Source organism: Trichechus manatus, unplaced genomic scaffold, assembly GCF_000243295.1.
Source record: "Trichechus manatus latirostris isolate Lorelei unplaced genomic scaffold, TriManLat1.0 scaffold00081, whole genome shotgun sequence".
In the NCBI taxonomy this organism is placed as follows: domain Eukaryota; kingdom Metazoa; phylum Chordata; class Mammalia; order Sirenia; family Trichechidae; genus Trichechus; species Trichechus manatus.
In genome coordinates this window covers 7,554,570-7,576,755 of record NW_004444017.1, presented here as the reverse complement: position 1 = coordinate 7,576,755, position 22,186 = coordinate 7,554,570, and the positions used below count along the sequence as shown (strand labels likewise).

The 22,186-nt window shown below is 38.6% G+C and overlaps 1 protein-coding gene across 1 annotated transcript in view; it reads left to right on the top strand.

The window, feature by feature from the left end:
* The window catches only part of FGD6 (FYVE, RhoGEF and PH domain containing 6), a 124,462-nt gene that overhangs the window by 89,447 nt on the left and 12,829 nt on the right, over positions 1–22,186 (top strand). Inside the window, exons 9-18 of the mRNA XM_004381231.3 lie at positions 5,847–5,897; positions 7,161–7,219; positions 7,303–7,374; positions 8,744–8,812; positions 9,348–9,431; positions 10,205–10,284; positions 17,278–17,380; positions 17,863–18,009; positions 19,082–19,184; positions 21,279–21,406. Coding sequence (XP_004381288.1) covers positions 5,847–5,897; positions 7,161–7,219; positions 7,303–7,374; positions 8,744–8,812; positions 9,348–9,431; positions 10,205–10,284; positions 17,278–17,380; positions 17,863–18,009; positions 19,082–19,184; positions 21,279–21,406 — 896 coding nt within the window. The remainder of the gene's footprint in view (positions 1–5,846; positions 5,898–7,160; positions 7,220–7,302; positions 7,375–8,743; positions 8,813–9,347; positions 9,432–10,204; positions 10,285–17,277; positions 17,381–17,862; positions 18,010–19,081; positions 19,185–21,278; positions 21,407–22,186) is intronic.

Here is a 22,186-nt window from a genome sequence, read left to right as displayed (position 1 = left end):
CAGCACATAGTCCAGGAATCTGACTAGGTGTTGAACGCAAATAGTCCCACATTGTGCATTGACACTTGTTGGGCCATCATCCTTTATCCTGGTCCTCACATATGAGAAAAAAGGTAATCTGTCTATCCCTTGAAGTTGTACGAGCTGCTTTCAGTTAATTTCGTGCTGTTACTGTTGGGTGATGGTGGTTATGGAGGTGGGAGGTGTTAGGCGCGGACTGGTTAATTAACTTATTAATCAACGATGCCACCTGGTGGCCAGAGAGTACATTTTGTGGTGCCCATACACACTGCACCGACCTTGGTTTTTTTCTTTGCTATAAATAACTTCAGTAGCACCTGAGGCATTTTTACTGGTGAGGTTTTGAAAAACAATTTGGTTTGGCAGAAGCAGGAAAGCCATAGAAGACTACAGTCTAAAATGGCAAACTGAAATGACTGCTCTCCTCATAGTTACTACGAAAGCTCCTGCAGAATACTAGGTCCCAGATGGAACTGGCACATATAGTAATCCTCTGTGACCAGCATGGACATGTCTGTCTGGTCTACTTCCCTGGGTTTCATCTTGATTATAACAGTCACTGGGGCAGCTAGTGGTTTCTGTGCCCCTCCCATCTGACTCAGAGGGTGATCAGTCACTCTTCTTATCACGCTGCTTTTAAGGTCTGGGTGATAGCTTAACTCTTTGAGGGGATCATGTCTTATCTTTTTTGGAAAAGGTAAAACTTCTCAAAAGGATGTACAGGCAGTCCCTGACTTACGATGAAGTTCCTTTCCAACGGCTCTGTCATAAGTCGGTTTTGACGTAAGTTGAATACCTCTTTTTTTTTGTTTACGTTTTCGTGTGTTATTGCCTTTTACTATCAGTATCTTTATAAATACGATCTTTATTTGTCTTTGGGGGTTGGCATGAGAATGATAACATTAGCACATTACATGCTCAACATTGCACGTAGTACATATTACTAACAATAAGATGTTTAAAAAAAAAAGGATGGTCGCATGCGGTTCTTGTTAAGTTGAATATGTCATAAATCAAGGACTACTTGTCCTGTAACAAGATGCCTAAAAAACAAAATAGATGGGTAAATAGATAGACTGGAAAGTTGCATTTTAAAGATCAATAAGATGTTTTTTAAAAGTTGGGTAGACCTAACTGTACTACCTCCTTGATTAATAGCATTATTTTGCAACATCTCAGTGGTGAGTTTTTTGCTCAGCCAGTAGTTCCAGTCTGTTCTTGAAAGTTCAGGTTGGCAGGTCTGCAGCTGAGCTCGAGTACAAACAAAGAAAATGCAACCCAGAAGCTCATCAGGCTCAGCATAATGATTCTGAAGTCAGAATTTCCTAATACGGACATCTTAGATGAGCTCTTGGTTTAGAGAAATGTCAGTTTGCATGGATTTACTTCTCCACTAAGAACAGGGATTAAAGACAAAAGAGGAACTTACCATGAATCTGATATTTACGTAAATCTGCTTTCCTTTCCACAGTCTTCAGCTGACTAAAGGCATAAGAAAAATTACTTTTGATTAGTGAGATAGTTTAGGCACTGAAAACAGGTAATGTAATGTAATGTGATGAGTGAGTTTTTCTTCCCAACCCTATCACTCCCACCCATAGAAAGGTTAAATATTTGAACTCATCAAACATGGCTTACGTATGCAATGCATTCTGAGTGGGGTCAGAGTGAGTTTAAGGAAATTTCTTCATCTCTTGGTTAGGTCAATGCATTTTGTTAATTTTGTTTTCTTATCTGTTTGATTGGAAGTGTACTCTTCAGCTTGTGAATTCAGTACTTTAAGATCTAAATTATAGGGACAGCTCTGGCAAGATAGAACTATGCTGTGGTACAGGGAAGCTTAATGTGATCGTACCCGATATCTTACCATGGCTTGTTGCCAGTGCTTGATGTTTATAACGTGCATGTCTATAGACTCACACGGGTTCTTGGATGACTGTCTCAAAGATGTAAGTTTCAGCAATTGCCTGTGTGTGTCATCTATTAAGTTTGCAAAGTTGGTACAAACATCCAAGTTTCCCTTTGTGCCTTTGAGCATGACTTCATAAATCCAGCGGATGAAGTTATATTTGTTCCATGGTACTGCTGAATGGGCACTGGGTCTGATGAAAATGCATTCAGTCTCTTAACATGCCTTTCTTCCTCATGTTTTCTCAGCCCCCACTGACATTATGGTTGGTTTAAGCATTTATTGTCTTTTACTTAAACTAAGGTGCACTTCTGTCCAAAAATAATTTATTTTTTTAGTTATTAAGCATTTATTGCCCCTTATGTGCAAAGCCCCTTGCTGAGTTCTGTGTGACAGAAAGGTAAATCAAGCATGGTTCCTGCTGACAGGGAGTTTTGAGTCTAATAAAGAAAATGATACCCGTTACTGTTGAGTGAATTCCTACTCATAGCAAACCTATAGGACACAGTAGAGCTGCCCCATAGCATTTCCAAGGCTGTATTCTTTATGGAAGTAGACTGCCACATCTCTTTCTCACGGAATGGTTGGTGGTTTACACCACTGACCTTTCAGGTGGCAGCCAAGTGCTTTAACCACTGTACCACCCAGGGCTCCTTAAAGAAAATGACAGAAGGCATAAAATGAGTAACTGCCAGGTAATGTGTTTTTCGTGGAAAATAATAATAATACAGTGGGGAAAATATGCCTTTCAAATGGAAAATTTTGTAGGAGAGAAGGAATTGGAGATGAGTCTTGGAGAATATGAGTAGAATTTTTATCTTCAGAGACAGAGAAAGGGATTTCAGAAGAAAGGAATATTTGGGGCAAAAGGTATTCAGCCAGGAAACACACTGTAAGTGTTGGAGGAACTGTGCAGAATCAATTTTGGTAAGAACAAAGGGCCTGTGTTAGGCAGCAGTAAGAGAGAAAATCTTTAAGTAGATAGGGACCATGTAGTGGGAAGCTTAAAATGGCAGGGTAGGGGATTTTTATTAATTTGGTAAGCAATGGGAAGCCATCCAACATTTCTCAACAGAGAAGGACGTTTTGCCTTGAAATCATGACATTCCTCGGTGTTACAGATTTATTAAATATAACCTATTACCTCTGGGTTTAGTTTCCATATTGCAAGAACCACTATATACCACATTGTTTATTTACAGGCCATCTTCATCTAGACAGCGTTTTTCAACCTCAGCTCTGTTGACATTTTAGGTCAGATAATTCCTTGTTACAGGGCTTCCCTGTGCATCGTAGAATGTTTGGCAGCATCCCTGGCCTCTAACCACTAGGTGCCAGTAACATCCTCTTGCCCCTACTTGTGAAAACCAAAAATGTCTCCCCAAACCAACCAAACCCATTGCTTTCAAGTTGATTCTGACTCATAGTGACGCTATAGGACAGAGTAGAACTGCCCTATAGGGTTTCCAAGGAACGGCTGGTAGATTCAAACTACCGACCTTTTTGGTTAGCAGCCAAGCTGTTAACCACTGCGCCAGCAGGGCTCTGGCTGCCAAATGTCCCCTGAGGGACAAATTCATACCCTTTAGAGCACTACTAGTCTAGATACATGAATTGAGTTCCTTTGGTGTTCTGGGCATTGTTAGCTGATGGCAAATCTAAGAGTCTCTTAAGCATCCAATCTACTAATGCCTTAGAATTAAGAATTAAGAGTCTCTTAAGCATCCAATCTACTAATGCCTATGCCTGATCTAAAGATTAAGGCATTTCATGTGTGTTGGAGCAAAAGAGCTGGACTGGGCATCAGGAGACAGGGATTCCAGTCCTGGCTCCACCAGGACTTGGGTGAGACCAGTAATCTGATTCCTCCCCTCTAAAATGACTGCTGTGACTGCTAAGGCTCTTTCCAGCTCTGATTCTGTGTCCTGATTTCAAATTGATTTCAGGGCTTTATTCTTTTGCATCTTTAGAAAGTTAGCACACATTGGACCAGCATGTATATTAACCAACAAGACTGACTGAAGTATTGAGTAAGAAAGGTAAATATTTTTGGCCCAGTGCTTTTATTAGTTTCCTAGGGGTGCCATAACAAAATACCAAAAACTAGGTGACTTAACACAACAGAAGTTTATACTCTCATAGTTCTGGAGGCCAGGAGTCCAAAATCAAGGTGTCAGCAGAGCAATGCTCTCTCTGAGGCACTAGTGGAGAATCTGTTCTATGCCTTTCTTTTAGCTTCTGGTGTTGCTGGCAATCCTTGGCGTTTCTTGGTTTATAGACAAGTCATTCCAATCTCTGCGTCCATTGTCACATGGCATTCCCCTTGTGTGTCTGTGCCTGTGCCTCTACTCTTCTTATAAACACATCAGTCATACTGGATTAGGGCTCACCCTAATGACACCATCTTAACTTGATTACATCTGCAAAGACCCTATTTCAAATTGGTCACATTCATAGGTATTGGCGGTTTGGACTTCAACATATCTTTTTTGGAGGACAGAATTCAATTCATGTTGTTGGGGGACATCAAGTCAGTTCCAACTCATAGTTACCCTGTGTAAAACAGAACGAAACACTGCCTAGTGCTGCATCATCCTCACAATCGTTGCTATGCTTGAACCCATTGTTGCAGCCACTGTGTCAGTCCATCTCGTTGAGGTCTTCCTCTCTTTCACTGACCTTCTACTTTACCAAGATGCTGTCCTTTTCCAGGGACTGGTCCCTCCTGATAGTACGTAAAATGAAAGTCTCACCATCCTCGCTTCTAAGGAGCATTCTGGCTGTACGTCTCCCAAGAAAGATTTGTTTGTTCTGGCAGTCCGTGGTATATTCAACGTTCTTTGCCAACACCATAACTCAAAGGCATCAATTTTTCTTCGGTCTTCCTTATTCGTTGTCCAGCTTTCACGTGCATATGAGGAAATTGAGAATACTATGGCTTGGGTCAGGTGCACCTTAGTCCTTAAAGTGACATCTTTGCTTTTGAACACTTTAAAGAGGTCTTTTGCTGCAGATTTGCCTAATGCAACACATTGTTTGATTTCTTGACTGCTGCTTCCATGGGGGTTGATTCTGGATCCAAGTAAAATGAAATCCTTGACAATTCAGTCTTTCCTCCATTTATCATGATGTTGCTAATTGGTCCAGTTGTGAGGATTTCTGTTTTCTTTATGTTGAGGTGCAATCCATACTGAAGGCTGTAGTCTTTGATCTTCATCAGTAAGTACTTCAAGCCCTCTTGGCTTTCAGATGTGCCATCTGCATAGTGCAGGTTGTTCATGAGTCTTCATCCAATCCTGATGCCCCTTCATATGGTCCAGTTTCTCGGATTATTTGCTCAGCATACAGATTTAATAAGTATTGAAAGGATACAACCCTGACGCACACCTTTCCTGATTTTAAACCATGCAGTATGCCCTTGTTCTGTTCAAATGATTGCCTCTCAGTCTATGTACAGGTTCCACATGAGCACAATTAAGTGCTCTGGAATTCCCATTCTTCACAATGTTATTCATAATTTCTTATGCTCCACACAGTCGAATGCCTTTGCATAGTTAATAAGATACAGGTAAACATCTTTCTGGTATTCTGGTATTTTCTGGTATTCCGATACTCTCTTTCAGCCAAGTTTCATCTGACATCAGCAATGATATCCCTCATTCTGCGTCCTCTTCTGAATCTGGCTTGAATTTCTGGCAATTCCCTGTCGATGTACTGCTGCAACCATTTTGAATTATCTTCAGCAAAATTTTACTTTCTTGTGGTATTAATGATATTGTTTGATAATTTCCGCATTCTGTTGGGTCACCTTTCTTTGGAATGGCCACAAATACGGATCTCTTCCAGTCAGTTGGTCAGGCAGCTTTACTGTACTAAGTACTATATGTATATATATATATATTGTTTTTTTTTCTAGATTATTTGAAGAATCTCTTAGAAGACTCTGGAGATTACAGAGACACTCAAGGTAAATAATTTTTGTGGTCTCCTATGTTGCAGAAGTTTTTATACTGTTTATTAAGACCTACAAAGTAAAAATATATCAATAACGAAACCAGTGGAGTACTCTATTGTATTCATAAGACAAGTCGAAGCCTCTTTTTAAACTCCATTTTGGGCAGAACTGTAACAAGTATTACAGGGTGTTTAGCATCCCTGACTCCTACCCACTAAATGCCAGTAGACTTTCCAAGTCATTGTGACTACCAAAAATTGTTCACATATGTCCAAACGTCCCCAGGGAGAGCGCTACTGCCTTGGGTTGTTAATAACTGCACCCGAAAGCAGACAAAACAGATTTTTTTCCTTTATACCTAGTAACAAAGATAACAAGGGTGGAGCGTTCAAAAACACTTTGCTAATGGCAAAAATCAAACAAACAGACTAACAAACAAAAGACAGTTGCCTTCAAGTTGATTCCTACTCATGGCAACCCCACGTGTTGCAAAGTAGAACTGCGCTCCATAGGATTCACAGGGCTGTAATCCTTCAGAAGCAGATCACCAGGCCTTTCTTTCAAGGTGCGTCTGGGTGTGTTGGAACCACCAATCTTTTGGTTAGTAGCTTAGCACTTAACCACCATCCAAGGGCTCCTTGCTAAAGGTAAAGGATTAATAAAAAATAATAAAATACAGATAGTCCCATGAAGTCATATAACCTGGCTCACAGGATAATGCTTGTAATTTTCTAAGGTCAGGTAACGTTCCATGTGACATTTCTAAGTTCCATTTGTAACTCTTGCCTCTTGGGACCAGACAGAGAAGGAGGCTGAGCCCTGGCTCTCTTAACTAGTTGCTCCTCATGGTTCTGTTTTCCTATCCCAGATCCTTTTCCCCAATATCCTTCTCTTCCACGGCAGTTTATACTGGGAAGATCTTTAGCTTCCAGGTGAGATCCTGTTCTTATCCTTGTAAACTTAACCGGAAAATCAAATCTCAGCACGGACAATCCTGACCGTGATACCAGTGGGGCATGTGGTCTAGTCTGTATCTTTAGAGTCTTTCTTTGGCTCAATTTTTCCATAAGTATTGTTTTTGTCTGAATTAATTTCCTTGATTCTGCCCTCATTGAACCACATCATCTATATTTCCACTTATTCACAGTCAATTGGACTTCTGCAGAGGTTGGTTGCTATTAACTAGCTACCTTGCTGACTGGAATTGCTTAATGTTGCAAATTGTTCATTTCAGCGGTAATGACCAAATGCCCCTTCTGTTCCTACGTATTTTAGATGCCCTTGCTGTTGTCATAGAGGTAGCCAACCATGCCAATGACACTATGAAGCAAGGAGTAAGTATCTTGATTTCAGCCGCTAGTGTATAATTGAACCTAGGAGCCTGGGCCTTCATACACTCGGCTTTCTCTTTCTGTAGGACAACTTTCAGAAACTTATGCAAATTCAGTACAGCTTAAATGGACACCATGAAATAGTGCAGCCTGGACGGGTAAGTATTTCAGGCTAACTTTTGCAAATGTAATACACAGCATTTAGATGCCATTTGTAGATAATTTTCATTTCAGTTATGAAAATAGATATTTGTTATTGTTACTCTTCATTGACTCAATCTGGATCAACTACATTTATTTTATCCATTAAAAACATTCATGATTTAAGTCACTGTGACAAGAAATCCAATTCAATTAAGAGAATAGCAAGAGACCCCACAGAGTCTCTGATTAAATGGGATCATTTTATATGTAATACCATCTGACCTCACACAGCTTTAAAGATAATTTCATTTATAATCTTTAATTTCCAAATAGACATATATTAAACAAGAGAGCAGGGGAGGGAGAAAATTGGTATTTTGATGCTCCTTATAAAGCACAAAAGGGGCCTAGGGAATGAGTTTGGGAAAATTACAAATGCAGTTGTCAGGATGTGATATGCCTCAAGATCAAGTACACACTCAATCAATTACATGACAGACTACATAGCACCCCTGTAACCAATATTGGATTTATGGAACTCTGCTAGCTTGCCCAATTCCTGAATGACTTACAGGGTTTTAAACAAAACCATGCTGTAAAAAGTCACAAGTAAACTAGCCCCCACCGCCCCCACCCCAAAAAAAAAAAAAAAAAAACTGGAGGAAGAAACTATATAAATGCATATATACACATGGAGCCCTGGTGGCACAATGGTTAAGAGCTCGGGTGTTAACCAAAAGGTCAGCAGTTTGAATCCACCAGCTGCTCCTTGGAAACACTATAGGGCAGTTCTACTCTGTCCTATAGGGTCGCTGTGAGTGGGAATTGACTTGACAGCAGTGGGTGTGTTTTTCTTTTCTATACACATATATATAAGGTGCTTGGTTGTGCAGTGGTTAAGTGCATGGCTGCTAACCAAAAAAGTCGGCAGTTCAAACCCACCAGCCGCTCCGCAGGAGAAAGATGTGACAGTCTGCTTCTGTAAAGATTTACAGCCTTGGAAACCCTATGGGGCAGTTCTACTCTGTCCTGTAGGGTCGCTATGAGTCTGAATTGACTCGACGGCAATGGGTTTTTATACACACACACACACATATACATGCACGCATTTATATATCCATACACACGTTTTTATATACACACACATACATGTACACATTTGTGTGTGTGTGTATGGATATACCCATGCATATAATATATATGTATTGTAGTTGTATTATGATGGTAGGATTAAATGGTTGGAATCTCTATATGGAAATACTGCTTTCCTTTAATAATGGTGATATACACACACACATACACTATATATATATGTGTGTATATATATGTATTGTAGTTATATTATGCTGGTAAATTAAATGGGTGTTTCTTTGGATGGATCAGGTCTTTCTGAAAGAAGGAACTTTGATGAAGCTATCCCGGAAAGTCATGCAGCCCCGAATGTTTTTCCTGGTAAGAAGCCATGTGTGGTTCTGTTGTGTACAAGGCAGGAGTAATTGCTTAATAGAAGGAGACATTTGTACAAGACAGACAAGCTTAGTAAATTCTAATAATGGTTTTTATGGGATCTTTGACTGGCTGGATTGCATATTTGCATTTCAAGTGTAGGGAAATAAAATCTGTTATGATGTATAACCAGAGCATTCTTTCCTCTTGGGATTTAGTTTACTTCATTTCTAATTTGGAAGAATTGTTTTTATTAGTTATTTATTTAGGCAGATTGTAATACCTTTGTGGGATGTAGAATTCAGAAAACACTTAATCTGCTACAGGACTTGGAAACGAAGCACATTTTCCAGAAAATTACTTTTTTAAATAATACTCTACTAAAACATTCTATGTGGTTCCAGTTTATTTAAGCAAAACACAAGTATTTTATTCAGAGAGCTATTAGCAAAGAAACTGTTTTTCTTTCACTCCTGTGTCTTATCTGTATCTTTGTAGCTGAAATTTGTTTATTTTTCCTGTGAAATACTTCTATTTTCAGTTTAATGACGCCCTGTTGTATACAACGCCAGTGCAGTCTGGGATGTTCAAACTAAACAACATGCTCTCATTGGCTGGAATGAAGGTGGGTCTGTGTGTCTGTTAGAATTACTTTTTTTTTTTTTACCCAAATAGAGACAAAGCCCTAAGGTAATCGTCTTTCTCACATCCTTAACTTTTCTCTCTCCATGTTACTATTCATGCATTTGCTTGTTCATTTATGCATTTATTTGTCCACTCATGCATTCATTCATTTGTAGATTCATTACTGAGAACTACTATGAACAAAACATGATAATAGGTTTGGTGGAAAATACAAAGATGATTTGAAGCATGATTTTTTAATTTTTTTGTGCTCTCTCTTCTCCTGGAGCTTAGCAACTAGCTGAGAAGATAATATGCTACCCATAAAAATTTCTATAAAGTAGACAGTAATAAGGCACAGTTAAAGTGTTTTGGAGTTCAGAAAATGAAAAAATGTCCAGCCTTTGGTAGGGCATGATGGAAGGATTGGTGGCAGCTAGGAAAGAGGGAAAACAGAAGTCTTTTTTGAGGAAGAAGCAATGAGCCTTGAAGGGTAGGTCCATGGAGCCATACTGAGATGTGGGGAGAAGGCATTGCAGGTAAAGGGATAGCATGAGCAAAGGCTTGGAGGTGGTAACGTTGGGTCTGTATAGGGGCATTTAAATTCATCTGGAGCATAGAGTAAATGACCAAGAGTAGTGGTAGATAAAGCTGGCTAGGAAGGTTGGTTGTAGATGTCAGCAACCAGGGGCATTGGGAAGCTTGAGCTATGCTTCAGAGTTGGGATTTTCAGTAGGCGATGGGTTTACTTAAAATTTTTGTACTTTCTTCCAGGTCAGAAAACCCACCCAAGAAGCGTATCAGAATGAACTAAAGATTGAAAGTGTAGAACGTTCCTTTATTCTCTCAGCCAGGTAAATTTTTTTTAAAAAGAATGTATAGATGAATTTTTGTTAGTTTCAGCTATCTCTAGCACTTTATATATATATATATATATTTGTCTCTTTCCCAATACCATGCAATTTACTCTTGATTTACCATGCAGATAAATGGTGAGAGTTGATGTGGGTAATGTGCTAGAAACAAGAGGATAAAAATGTTCCTCTAAAAAGAATGATAATGCTGAAAAGTGATTTGCTGATCATACTTCTAAAGTTGAACATTTCAAATCTTTTTACAATGCACATAATATTTTTTAAAAAACATCTAGTGCTTTATAGTTTATTAGGAAATTTTCACATACCATTTAAAGGTCATAGCAAACCTGTAAGGTAGATGTCATCTTATAATAAAAATAAAGAAACAAAGTTATAGAAAAAATGAGTTGCTGACTTAAGGATACATAGCTGGCAAAGCTAAGACATAAATGCTTTTAAAACCATTGTCATTTATATAGCACTGCATTGTCTCAAAATGGAACCTGCAATGACTTATTTGTAAATCAAAATATATTGCCATAATATGAAATCAAGCTCTTAGGAAACAGAGCTGTATGACTCATATTAAAGTGAGGCACACATGCATTACTGAGTAATTGGCAGAGCAGCAGAACTGGATGTTTGGCAGCTTTGACTGGTGAGGAGAGGGAGCAAAAGCCATAGCTTGTTCCACTGCAGGATCTGCATAGAGAATCGTTGGGGCTCTCTTCTCAGACCCGACCTTTGATGTAATAAAAATAGTGGCAAGCACTTATGTAGCGCCTACTTTGTGTCAGGCACTCTTCTAAGCACTTTACATGTAATAATTCATTGAATCTTCACAACAACCCTTTCAGGTAAGTTACTACTGTTATACCCATTTTATGGTAAGAAACTGGACAAAATTTTGTTCTGTTTTACATGGGGTTGCCATGAGTGGGAGCTGACTCCATGGCAACTAACCACAACTACAATGGTGAGAAAAGCTACCAAGCTAGTAAGTAGCAGAGCCAGTGTTGGAATCCAGTCAGTCTGCCTCTAGCTATGTCTGAACTACTGAAGTCCACTAGGATCTTAGCAGCTGAAACCATTTATTATTCCACATCAGGCACAGTGCTAAACGTTTTATACTTATTTTCTTTTAATTCCTATGATAACTTGTATAGGTATCATTTTGACTTTCTAGATGAGAAAAATTGGAGGCTTAGAGAGAGTAAATAAAATGTCCAAGATTACACAACTAGTGAGTAGTGGAGGTGTAATTTGAATCTAGGTAGGTGAATCTGACACTGAAATCCATAGTTTAACCATTACAGTGCTGCCTATGTCCATGTCAAGGACTCAGACCAAATGTCTAACTTCCCTCAGTTGGAGAACTGCAAGAGCAGCTCCCCAGATCCTGTCAGTCCTCTGACGCAGAATGGCCACTGTTGCCTGACACCAGATCACAGGAAGACAAACACCTGTGTTCAGTGTTTGTCAAATGCTTCCCAGCTACCTTCCAGAGCAAGCAAAATTCTTGGGGGTACCTGAAGCATCCCCTAGATCAATACAGTATCAATACCTGTATTGTAATTTTTTTTCTGAGTTTGACCAAAAAGTAACAAAGAGCATCAAGTCCCTGTACAGCAGGCTCCTGACAGTACTTGAACTTGGTTCTTAAAAGTATTTTCCACTGTGGAAAACAGTTTGGTGGTTCCTCAAAAAGTTAAATATAGAATTATCATATGACCCAGCAGTTCTACTCCTAGGCATATATCCAAAAGAACTGAAAGCAGGAATGCAAACAGATACTTGTACACCAGTGTTCTTTGTAGCACTGTTCATAATAGCCCAAAGGTGGAAACAACCTAAATGTTCATCAGCACATGAATGGATAAACAAAATGTGGTATACACATACAATGGAATATTACTCGGGTATGAAGAGAAATGAGGTCCTGTTACATGCTACAACATGGATGAACCTTGAAAACATTATGCTGAATAAGACAGTCACAAAAGGACAAGTATTGTATGATTACACTTATATGAATTATCTAGAATAGGCAAATGTATAGAGACCAAAGTCTATTAGTGGTTACCAGGGTTGGGAGGGAAGGGGAAAAGGGGAGTCATTGCTTAGGGGCCACTGAATTTCTGTTAAAGGTGATGGAAAAATTTGGAAACTGATAATGGAGATGGTTGTATTAAAAAGAACAAAACAAAACAAAAAACCAAACCATTGCCATCGAGTCGATTCCTACTTATAGTGACCCTGTAAGACAGAGTAGAACTGCCCCATACGGTTTTCAAGGAGTGGCTGGTGGATTTGAACTGCCGACCTTTTGGTTAGCAGCCGAGTTCTTAACCACTGGGCCACCAAGGTTGTGTCGATGGTTGTATAGATGAACATAATGAATGTCACTGATTGTACATGGAAAAAAATGTTGAAATGGCAATTTTTTTTAACATATATTTTTATCACCAGAAAAAAAAAAAGTTATTTTCAAAGATCCAGGAAGGAATGCCTATAGAAAAGTCAAATTTTCAATTCAACTTAAGTTTATTAACGAAAATGAGTGTTAGTGAAAACAAAATTCTGTTTTATTAAAATTAAGTAATTCAGAAAATTACGGTAAGTGTTTCTTTCTTGGGCTGCCTATCAGGTAGATATCCAGATGTCCATGTTTTTCCAGATTAATACCAGACAGGTTTAATGAACAACTCTGATACAGATTTATACTATATTTGTGTAACTTTAAAAAGTCCTAATTGATTATGACTTAGTCTTTATTATCCTCATTCATTTATCCTTAAATGCAGTTTGCTATCCCTGGATTTGTCATTTCTCCTTTTGGTCAGAATCCCACACATTCTTTGTGTCAGGCATTCAGAGAGAGAAAATAGACAGTCCTTTCTGAAATTTTACATTGACCCTCTATCTCTACACCTCTACCTTGAGGAAGTATTTTTTCACAAGACTGCCAAGATACTTTGGTACAGAATGAAAAAAATCACAGTCTTACCAAGAAGACACTAGGATAAAGTGGAGAATTAAAAGGACTTTTCCTCCACAGAGTTTACATTTACTTCGAGAAAACATACGCTTAGCAAATATTAACACAATTAATTATCATTGTGATTAAGTAGTATACAGGAAGAGTACTAGATGCTGTAAGACAAGGGACCTTGAGCTAGATTTGGGGGCAGGGGGTGAGTCAGGGATAGCTGACTCATTATCCTAAAGTCCTGCTGTGTATATTGACATCTAAAGGGTAAGTAGGAGTTGGAAAGCTAGGCAGAGAAGAAAGGAAGAGGCTCCTGGTCTATAGGAACAGTGTGTACAAAGGCCCTGAGATAGAAAGGGACATGGTGTATTCAAAGAACTGAAAGGCCAGTGCTGCATGAACACAGAGAACAAGAGGGAGAGTGACCTAAGATAGGGCTGGAGGTAAAGATGAGACAGATCATGCACAACCATGTTGTAGATCTTGGACTTTAGCCTGAGAGCCATGGGAAGCCACTAAAAAGTTTATACAAGGGAATGATGTGATCAGGTTAGCATTTTGAAAAGATTATCTGGCTGCTGTGTGGAAAATGGGTTGGGAGGGGGACTAATGGAAGTGATTAATTGCACATGGGGATGAGAAAGATCAAGGAATTAAGAGTGAGTCTCCAGCTTGTACAGTGTGTGGTGGGGGTGGGGTGGGGGTGAGGGGTGTTGCCATTCCCTGTGATAGAAAACAGTGGGAGAGGACAGCCTTTTGGGGAGAAATCTGGAGTTTCATTTTAGACGTGCATGTTGAATTTGAAGTGTCTATGAAAGATCAAAACGGAACCATCAAGGAGGCAGTTTATATAAGGATTTGGATCTCTGAAGGAAAACTGGACTAGAGAGGCATATATTTGTGAATCATCAGCTTAGAGATGATAGCCAAAGCTAGGAGACTGAATGGGGAGTGCACAGAGAGGCTGCAGAGTTCCCTGTCAAACTCCTGTAAGTCTTAGTCATCACCTCTGCAGAGCCTTCCCCGCTACCCCCATCCTCATCCTCAGCAAGGTAATTACTACTTCTATGTTAATCTTCCTTACATTTACGATCTCATATGTTATTTACTCATTTCTATGTCTCACCTGAATTAGATGTGAGCACTTATACAAGTAAGATGTATTTCGTATGCCTAGTTCTTGGCTTAGTTCCTGGCCATTATTAGGTGACCAATAAATGTCACTGAAATGAAGTGATGTGGCCTTTGAACTTCAGGGGAACATCCCACACAGTTAGCACAAGTAGTAAATGCTGTGGTGAGGTATAACACATCAGAAATACCTTCAATTGGAGGGATTTCCCCCTTGGAAATTCATCCCAGCCAATGAGAAAATGGGACTCATTTGCTACAAATATGCTGTCTAGTAATGTACACATTCTGTAGAAAAGAATACTTGGTTTAACTGTTTTTTGATCCTGGCAAGAGGCTGATTCTTCTGCCAACCGTGCTACAAAAGGAGAGCTACAATGTCTGCATTCCATGCTGTGGGCAAATGTGTGTGGTCTATGAAAAATGTATTCTCAAGAGCTGATCAACATTGTTTTGGCAGAATCCCACACAAGAGAGATCCAGGAATGATTAAATGAAAAAACAGCATATGTGACATGATCTACATAGTTGAATCACATACCACATCTCCCAGGGCTCCAGGAAAATCAGACAGCAATTCTCAAATTAGCCATCTGCCTCTCTGCTTTCTGTGACTTCTTCCAGGAAAAAGTAGGAGAGGGAGGGAAGGAGTGTAATGTTTTGTGAATGTTTGCTTGGAAGCCTGAGTATGTGTTCTCATTGTGTAATTCTTCAAAGAGCATGAACAGAGGCCAGAGATGACCTGGTGGTGAAGTGTTCAGTCCTTAACCACACTTGGGTCTGATTCCGACTTCTCAGTTAGTAGCCTGATGTCTAAAGCAAATATCTAACATTGCAAATCCTCATCTGCAAATGGTGATGGTGAGTGGTAAGATGCCATATATATTCCATAGGGAAGCTCTGAGGATGAGATGAGATGACATTTGCAAAGCATTAGCACAGTTGCTAACATGTAGTAACTATTAAATGGTTGCTAGTTGTGGCAATCCACTACCTGTCTTCAGTATGCTCTACTGTTGTGGCTTGTGTGTTGCTGTGATACTGGGAACTGTGCCACCAGGATTTCAAATACCAGCAGGGTCATCCATGGTGGATGGGTTTCAATGGTGCTTCCAGACTAAGAAAGACTAAGAAGAAAGGCCTGGTAATCTATTTCTGAAAATTAGCCAATAAAAACTATACATCATCACAGAATACTGTTCAATATAGTACTGGAAGATAAGTTTCTAGGTTCTAAGTCACTAGACAATAGCCACAGTAATGGACTCACACATACCAATGATCATGAAGAAGGCGCAGGACTGGGCAATGTTTAGTTCTGTTATACATGAGTCTCCGTGAGTCGGAGCCAACTCGGGCAACTAACAACTACAAAATTGTGGCAGTAATGTTAGAGTAGTAGAGGTGATTAAGGAAGGTTTTGTTTGGCTTAGAGAGGGATTGTTTCTGATTTATTTTGACCTTCACATATAATGAAAATTTGAGAAATATACTAGTTTTTAAATTTTATATGTAAACTGGATATCTATCTCTTTATATCCATATGAGTGCATACTCTAAATGGCACTTAAGCCATTTTATAGGTAGGTATATTTCTAAGAATGATGACTGTGGCGAAGGTGAGTGGTTTTTTCAGTATCTCCTTGACCTGCTCCAGGTTCTTCAAAATACAGCAAAATATGCCTATACTTACTGTTACTTACGATACATTTAAAAATATTTTTCATATGTAAAAATTAAGATTATATATTTAATAATAAAAGTACTATTAAAAAGTTCAAATATAATTAAAATTAGAGTGAATAATACAATGAAACTGCATATTCAGTCACCCACACTAAAAAATTATCAAGACTTTCCACAGATTTTCCTGATCTATCTTCTAAAGTATTTTAAAACAAATTGCTGCTATCAAATCATTTCACTCCTACATACTTCAGTACATCTCTCTAAAAAAATAGACATTTTCTTACACAATCACTATTCCATTATTATGATGAATTTCATTATGCTAGAGTTTTAAATTCATTATTAAATTCGCTCTCCATTCATCATTCATTCATTTATAATACCTAAAATGTGCCTCTCAGTTTTGAGTATGCAAAACAAAAATTAAATAATGGTTTCATGAATGTGCTGACACCAGTGATGATTCAAGAGTTACTAGAGTTTTTTAGGGGGAGGTGTGGTTGTAGAAAAAAGCAGAACAAAAATGCCCTGTTCTAAATAGGCATTCCCTCTATTTGGTCCCTTCTTATCTAGATTTGAATCAAAGATGAGATGTACTGGGGGTAAGGACAGAAAGCTTGGTGGGCTGAATAGGTCGAAGAATCCTAACAACTGAAGGCTACTTCCCTAATTAACCACTCCTTCGACATCAGTTTTATGATAGCAAAAATACGTTCCCTTTACTCGCTGTCCTTTCTAGAAATTCTTAGTAATCTTTAGTAATCTAAAAATATTTAGTATTCCATACTGTAAATTGGGAATACGAAACTTGACTCCTTGGAATATTTTTGAATTCTAGGATGATGTTTTAGGAAATGGTTTTATAATAATCATAGTTATTAATTGTATGAATATCCCTTAAACTAAACTATAAAATACTTCAAAATTTAGGAGCAACTTCAAAAGCCATTTAATAGAAAACAATACTTTTGGAAGGAAAAATAAAGCATTGTATTTGCTAAAATGCCAAGGGTTCTAATGCCATGGGATTATTTGTGCACATAACCATCAGAGTTGCTGCCTGTGACAGTTTCCTTGTAGGGTGGTGGAATCTGTTGCCATGGGAGAAAGAAAAGAAGTAAGAAAAGGCAAAGAATAAAAGCTGACATCTGGTTAATGGAAACTTCTTTTGCTCCTAACAGTTCTGCCACAGAAAGGGATGAATGGCTAGAAGCGATTTCCAAGTCAATAGAAGAGTATGCCAAGAAAAGAATCACGTTCTGTCCTAGTAGGAGTCTTGATGAGGTATTGTCTTTGCTGCCTTTTTTTTTCTTTCAGTGCATTTCGAACAGTTTTTACCTTAAAAAAAAAATTTTTTTTCCACTGGGGTGTTAAAAAGCAACATATGTTCACAGAAGGATCAGAGGTGTGTGTGTAATTTTCAGAGTTAAATATTTATCCTGCTATTAATTTCTAACTGCAGTCCTCTGATAGCATACAGCATATTGATGTTTTCTTTAAGTCATGAAACCTCATTGTAGAAAATTTAGAAAATACAAAATAAGGAAGACAGTAATCGGCTGTCACTCCATGACCACGGGCATCTTCTTAAACTAATTTTATGTTAGAGGATTTTGGGAATGTAGTTAGTTTTAATTTCCTGAGAACATGAAAAAAATATTTCATCCCACATCTTTAATGATACCATCAGGACTGTGAGGCACCACTGCCAAATAAAAAGGTTTGATTCTGTAGCAGGCAATGTGCATAGAGATCTTCTTCTGCAGGCCGACTTGGAAAATAAAGAGGAAGTTAGTCCCCTTGGATCAAAGGCTCCCATCTGGATTCCTGATACCAGAGTCACAATGTGTATGATCTGCACAAGCGAATTCACTCTGACCTGGAGACGACACCATTGCCGTGCCTGCGGAAAGGTTGGAGAGGATAACACCCTTCTCCACTGTGATTTTTAATATTTCCAGGCTGTACATAGTGAGCTAGCATATTCCCCCTCATAAACTATTGCCAAAAAGAAAGAAAGAAAGATGGGGGAGGGGGAAGGGAGAGGAAGGAAGGAAAGAAGGATACTAATCTGAATCATGGATAGTGTTTTCTCTAAATATTTAGGGGGAAATCTTTCTGGGGAACTCACCCCCTTCCACCCAGAAGTTACTTTAGAATGTTGGTAATAGACAACTTTCATTAAAAAATACTAACAAATCTACGGTTAAATAGACCCTCACATTTCTACACAGCTAATTAACGGTGAAACCTGTGAAAGCCGGAACCTGTGTAAGGCAGAAACCTGTCAGAGAAAGAAAACTCAAATATTTCCCACTAAAAATGAGCGATAGAAAAGTGGTAAGACTACACCCTGTCAAAGGTGGAAAACTTGCAAAACCTGGGAAAACAAGGCAGTCCCATTGAGTTCCAGCTCTCACATGTTGCACTGTATTAAAACTGCGTTTCTCTAGATGACCAAGTATTTAGTGGGGGGAACTTTCAGTGTGGAAGTTATCACTTACGTTACTAAGCTTTATGACTACGTTAGTAAAATGAGCATAGTAACAACTACATCAGAGAGTCCTGTAAAGAGGAAACGAGGTCCTATAATAGAGAGCATCTAATACAGAGCAGGACATTTGGTAAAGCAGCAGAAGAGGTGGTGGTTGCAGCGGCAGGGATAATGATGATAACAGTGCTGCTGCTGCTGAGTACAGCTAACACAGGACTTACTGCAGTCTGACACTGTAAACAGTTTACATATAGTAACTCATGTAGTATTCAATTTCCTTTAGTAAGTACTCTGTGGTCTCCTCATCTTTCAAATGCACTACTGTGTGATTAGATCACCACATGCCTGAACTCCATAGAGTTGTTAGGGAGATTGAGATCCAATGACTGTGAGAACATTTTGAAAAGTAGACAGCATGATAAATTGTATCATTTCTTATGGTTTGAACACAAAGGATATTCTAATTGAAATAACTCCAATGTGTGTTTCAGATTGTATGTCAAGCTTGTTCATCAAATAAGTATGGTTTAGATTACCTGAAAAATCAACCAGCAAGAGTATGCGAACATTGTTTCCAAGAACTGCAGAAATTAGGTAATAAATAAGCAAAAGATTTAACCAAAAATTCCTTTATTCCCCAGATGCTTTCAAACAACCTTTTAAAAGTATCATTGTAGGCACATTGGCAATATGATTAGTAATACTGGCCTCAAAATTAGTACTAAGCTTTCTTAACTCATATTTTGTTTTAATTCCAAGAGAAATTGGACTGAAGTTTATTTTTACTCTGTGAAATAAGGTTTTGTTAAGAAAATTAATTGTAGAAATGTGATTACAGGATGAAATGCTTAAGACATTTGAAAGGGAATGGTCTGTAGAGCAATTCTCTATGGAAATATAGTAGGTGGCAGTTCGTTAGCCTAATTCTAGTGCACCTCTTTGACCAAATACAAAATGACACATCATACCCTTCTACTCATTACTTGTAGGCCCCCAGTCTATCTCTAAAGTGGATGCAGCTAGCAGGCCCACACAGGTCTATATTTTGGGAAAGGATCTATAGTTAAATTCCTGAAAGCTATAGGACCTAGATTTTAAAATGATTATCCTCCATTTCTGTGAAGAGTAGTTTTTCAACAGCAAGTGGCAGTATCTGAGTGAATAAAACTAGACAACATGCTCTTTCAGAACTATACATTTATAGATTTATAGATTGCTATTGTCTGTATATATTTTCCTAGAAGACATACCCGTCTATTCCTTAGCTAGCTTTATGTTCCTCCCTTTGCTCTCTGGTATACAGTATAAGCTGCAAACATACAGAATTCATCTTTGAGTCTCCCTCCCTCATCACCCACACCCATTTGATCAGTAAATCTTGACAAATTTATCTTTGAACATCTGTCTTTGTCCTGATTGCCCCATCTCAGCCCTAATGAAGACCTTCATTATCTCTGGCCTGGACTGTTATAGCTTCCTAAGTGGTTTTCTGCTGTAAATCCCTCTTCCTGGGTGCGGCCAGATTTATTTTCCAACTGCCTAAAAAACAGTCAGGGTTTCTTAGATCCAGCCTTTTTTTCCAGCCTTATTATTCTTCAAATGTTGTTGTTGTTGTTAGGTGCTGTTGAGTCGGTTCCGACTCATAGTGACCCTATGTGCAACAGAACACTGCCTGGTCCTGCGCCATCCTCACAATTGTTGTTATGTTTGAGCCCATTGTTACAGCCACTGTGTCAGTCCATCTCATTGAGGGCCTTTCTCTTTTTTGCTGGCCCTCTACTTTACCAAGCATGATGTCCTTCTCCAGGGACTGGTCCCTCCTAATAACGTGTCCAAAGTATGTGAGATGAAGTTTCACATCCTTGCTTCTAAGGAGCATTCTGGTTGTACTTCTTCCAAGACAGATTTGTTCGTTCTTCTGGCTGTCCATGGTATATTCACTATTTTTTGCCAACACCCTAATTCAAAGTCACCAATTCTTCGGTCTTCCTTATTCATTGTCCAGCTTTTGCATGCATATGAGGTGACTGAAAATACCATGGCTTGGGTTGGGCCCCCTTAGTTCTCAAAGTGACATCTTTGCTTTTTAACACTTCAGCAGTGAGGTCTTTTGTAGCACATTTGGCCATTCTCCAGATAAATAATTTCACACCTGCCTTTGTTCATACTGAGCTCTCTGCCTGGAGTGTTCATCCTCCTTTTTGCCTGGCAAACTCCTACTTACGCCCTAATGGCCAACTAAAACATCACATTATCTTCCCAATTTTCCCTGAACCTCTACAGTCAGAATTAATTGCTTCCTCATCTGAGTCCCCGTTTCCTTTTCTAGCACGTTTTTCATTGTAACATTATTATTTGTTCTATTATCTAGATACTAAGCAATGTTGTTAGGTTTTTAAAACCAAATCAATAGGAGAGATTTCTTTTTAACATTTTTTTTGAGTTGGTAGTACGTTCACGTTTCAGAATTCTAAAGACACAAAATCTTTTCACATGGTTTAAAGTTCAAAAAGCACAAAACCACTCACCTCCAAGCCATCCATTTTCCTTGACTGGAGGCCATTAGAGTTTTCAGTTTCTTGAGTATCCTTCCATGTATATATTATGCAACAATGTTGATTGATTTACATTAAATTGAATTGCAGAATGCTTACCATTGGCTACATAACTGTACCTGATTTGTTTTAGATCACCAGCACTCCCCTAAAATTGGATCTCCGGCAAATCACAAATCTCCTTCAAGTGCCTTATCATCAGTCTTACATAGTATTCCATCAGGGAGGAAACAGAAAAAAATCCCAGCTGCTCTCAAAGAAGTAAGTGTTTCTATTAAGCTTGCAAGCTTATAGAGGCTGAATTATTTATACTCATAATATACACTGTTTTTCATCTATAAAGGAAGCTGTTATTTCCCACCACTATTAAGCATGCATTTTAATACTGGTGATGAATTTGGCTGATGCCTCACAATCTTGCCTGGTCTCCCTTGTTACCGGAGTCATTTAGAAAATGGTGGTCCAAAGGTTTGGAGAACATTTTATGGCAATAATAGAGAGTAAAGCTAACTTGTACAGATGTAAATTTTTAAAAATGACTTTGAGGAGGCCCCTTCTTAGAGGGCAGAAGTCTGTAGAATATTTTGGACATTTTGGTAGCATTTACTGATCTGCACGGTTTATTGGGCATTGGTCGGTTATGTAGGGGTGAAATCACTGATAGTAGGCTGTCTTCCATTAAAATTGAAGGAAAAATTTAAAAAGTTATAATAGCCTACACAGTTACACCTGTCAATGGCATAATCCACAGGCAGCACTGACATCATATCCTAATTCCTCACATTTAAGTGTCTGGTCAGCAATTGTCAGAGAACTGATGGCAGTGCATTTCTGGCCACTCCCTTTTTTTTTTTTTTTTTTGGTTAAGTTTTTTTATTGTACTTTAGGTGAAGATTTACAGAACAAATAGTTTCTTATTAAATAGTGAGTACACATATTGTTTTATGACGTTGGTTAACAACCCCACGACATGTCAACACTCTCCCTTCTTGACCTTGGAGGCCCTTTTTTTTTTTTTGGTGAAAATATACATAGCCAAAG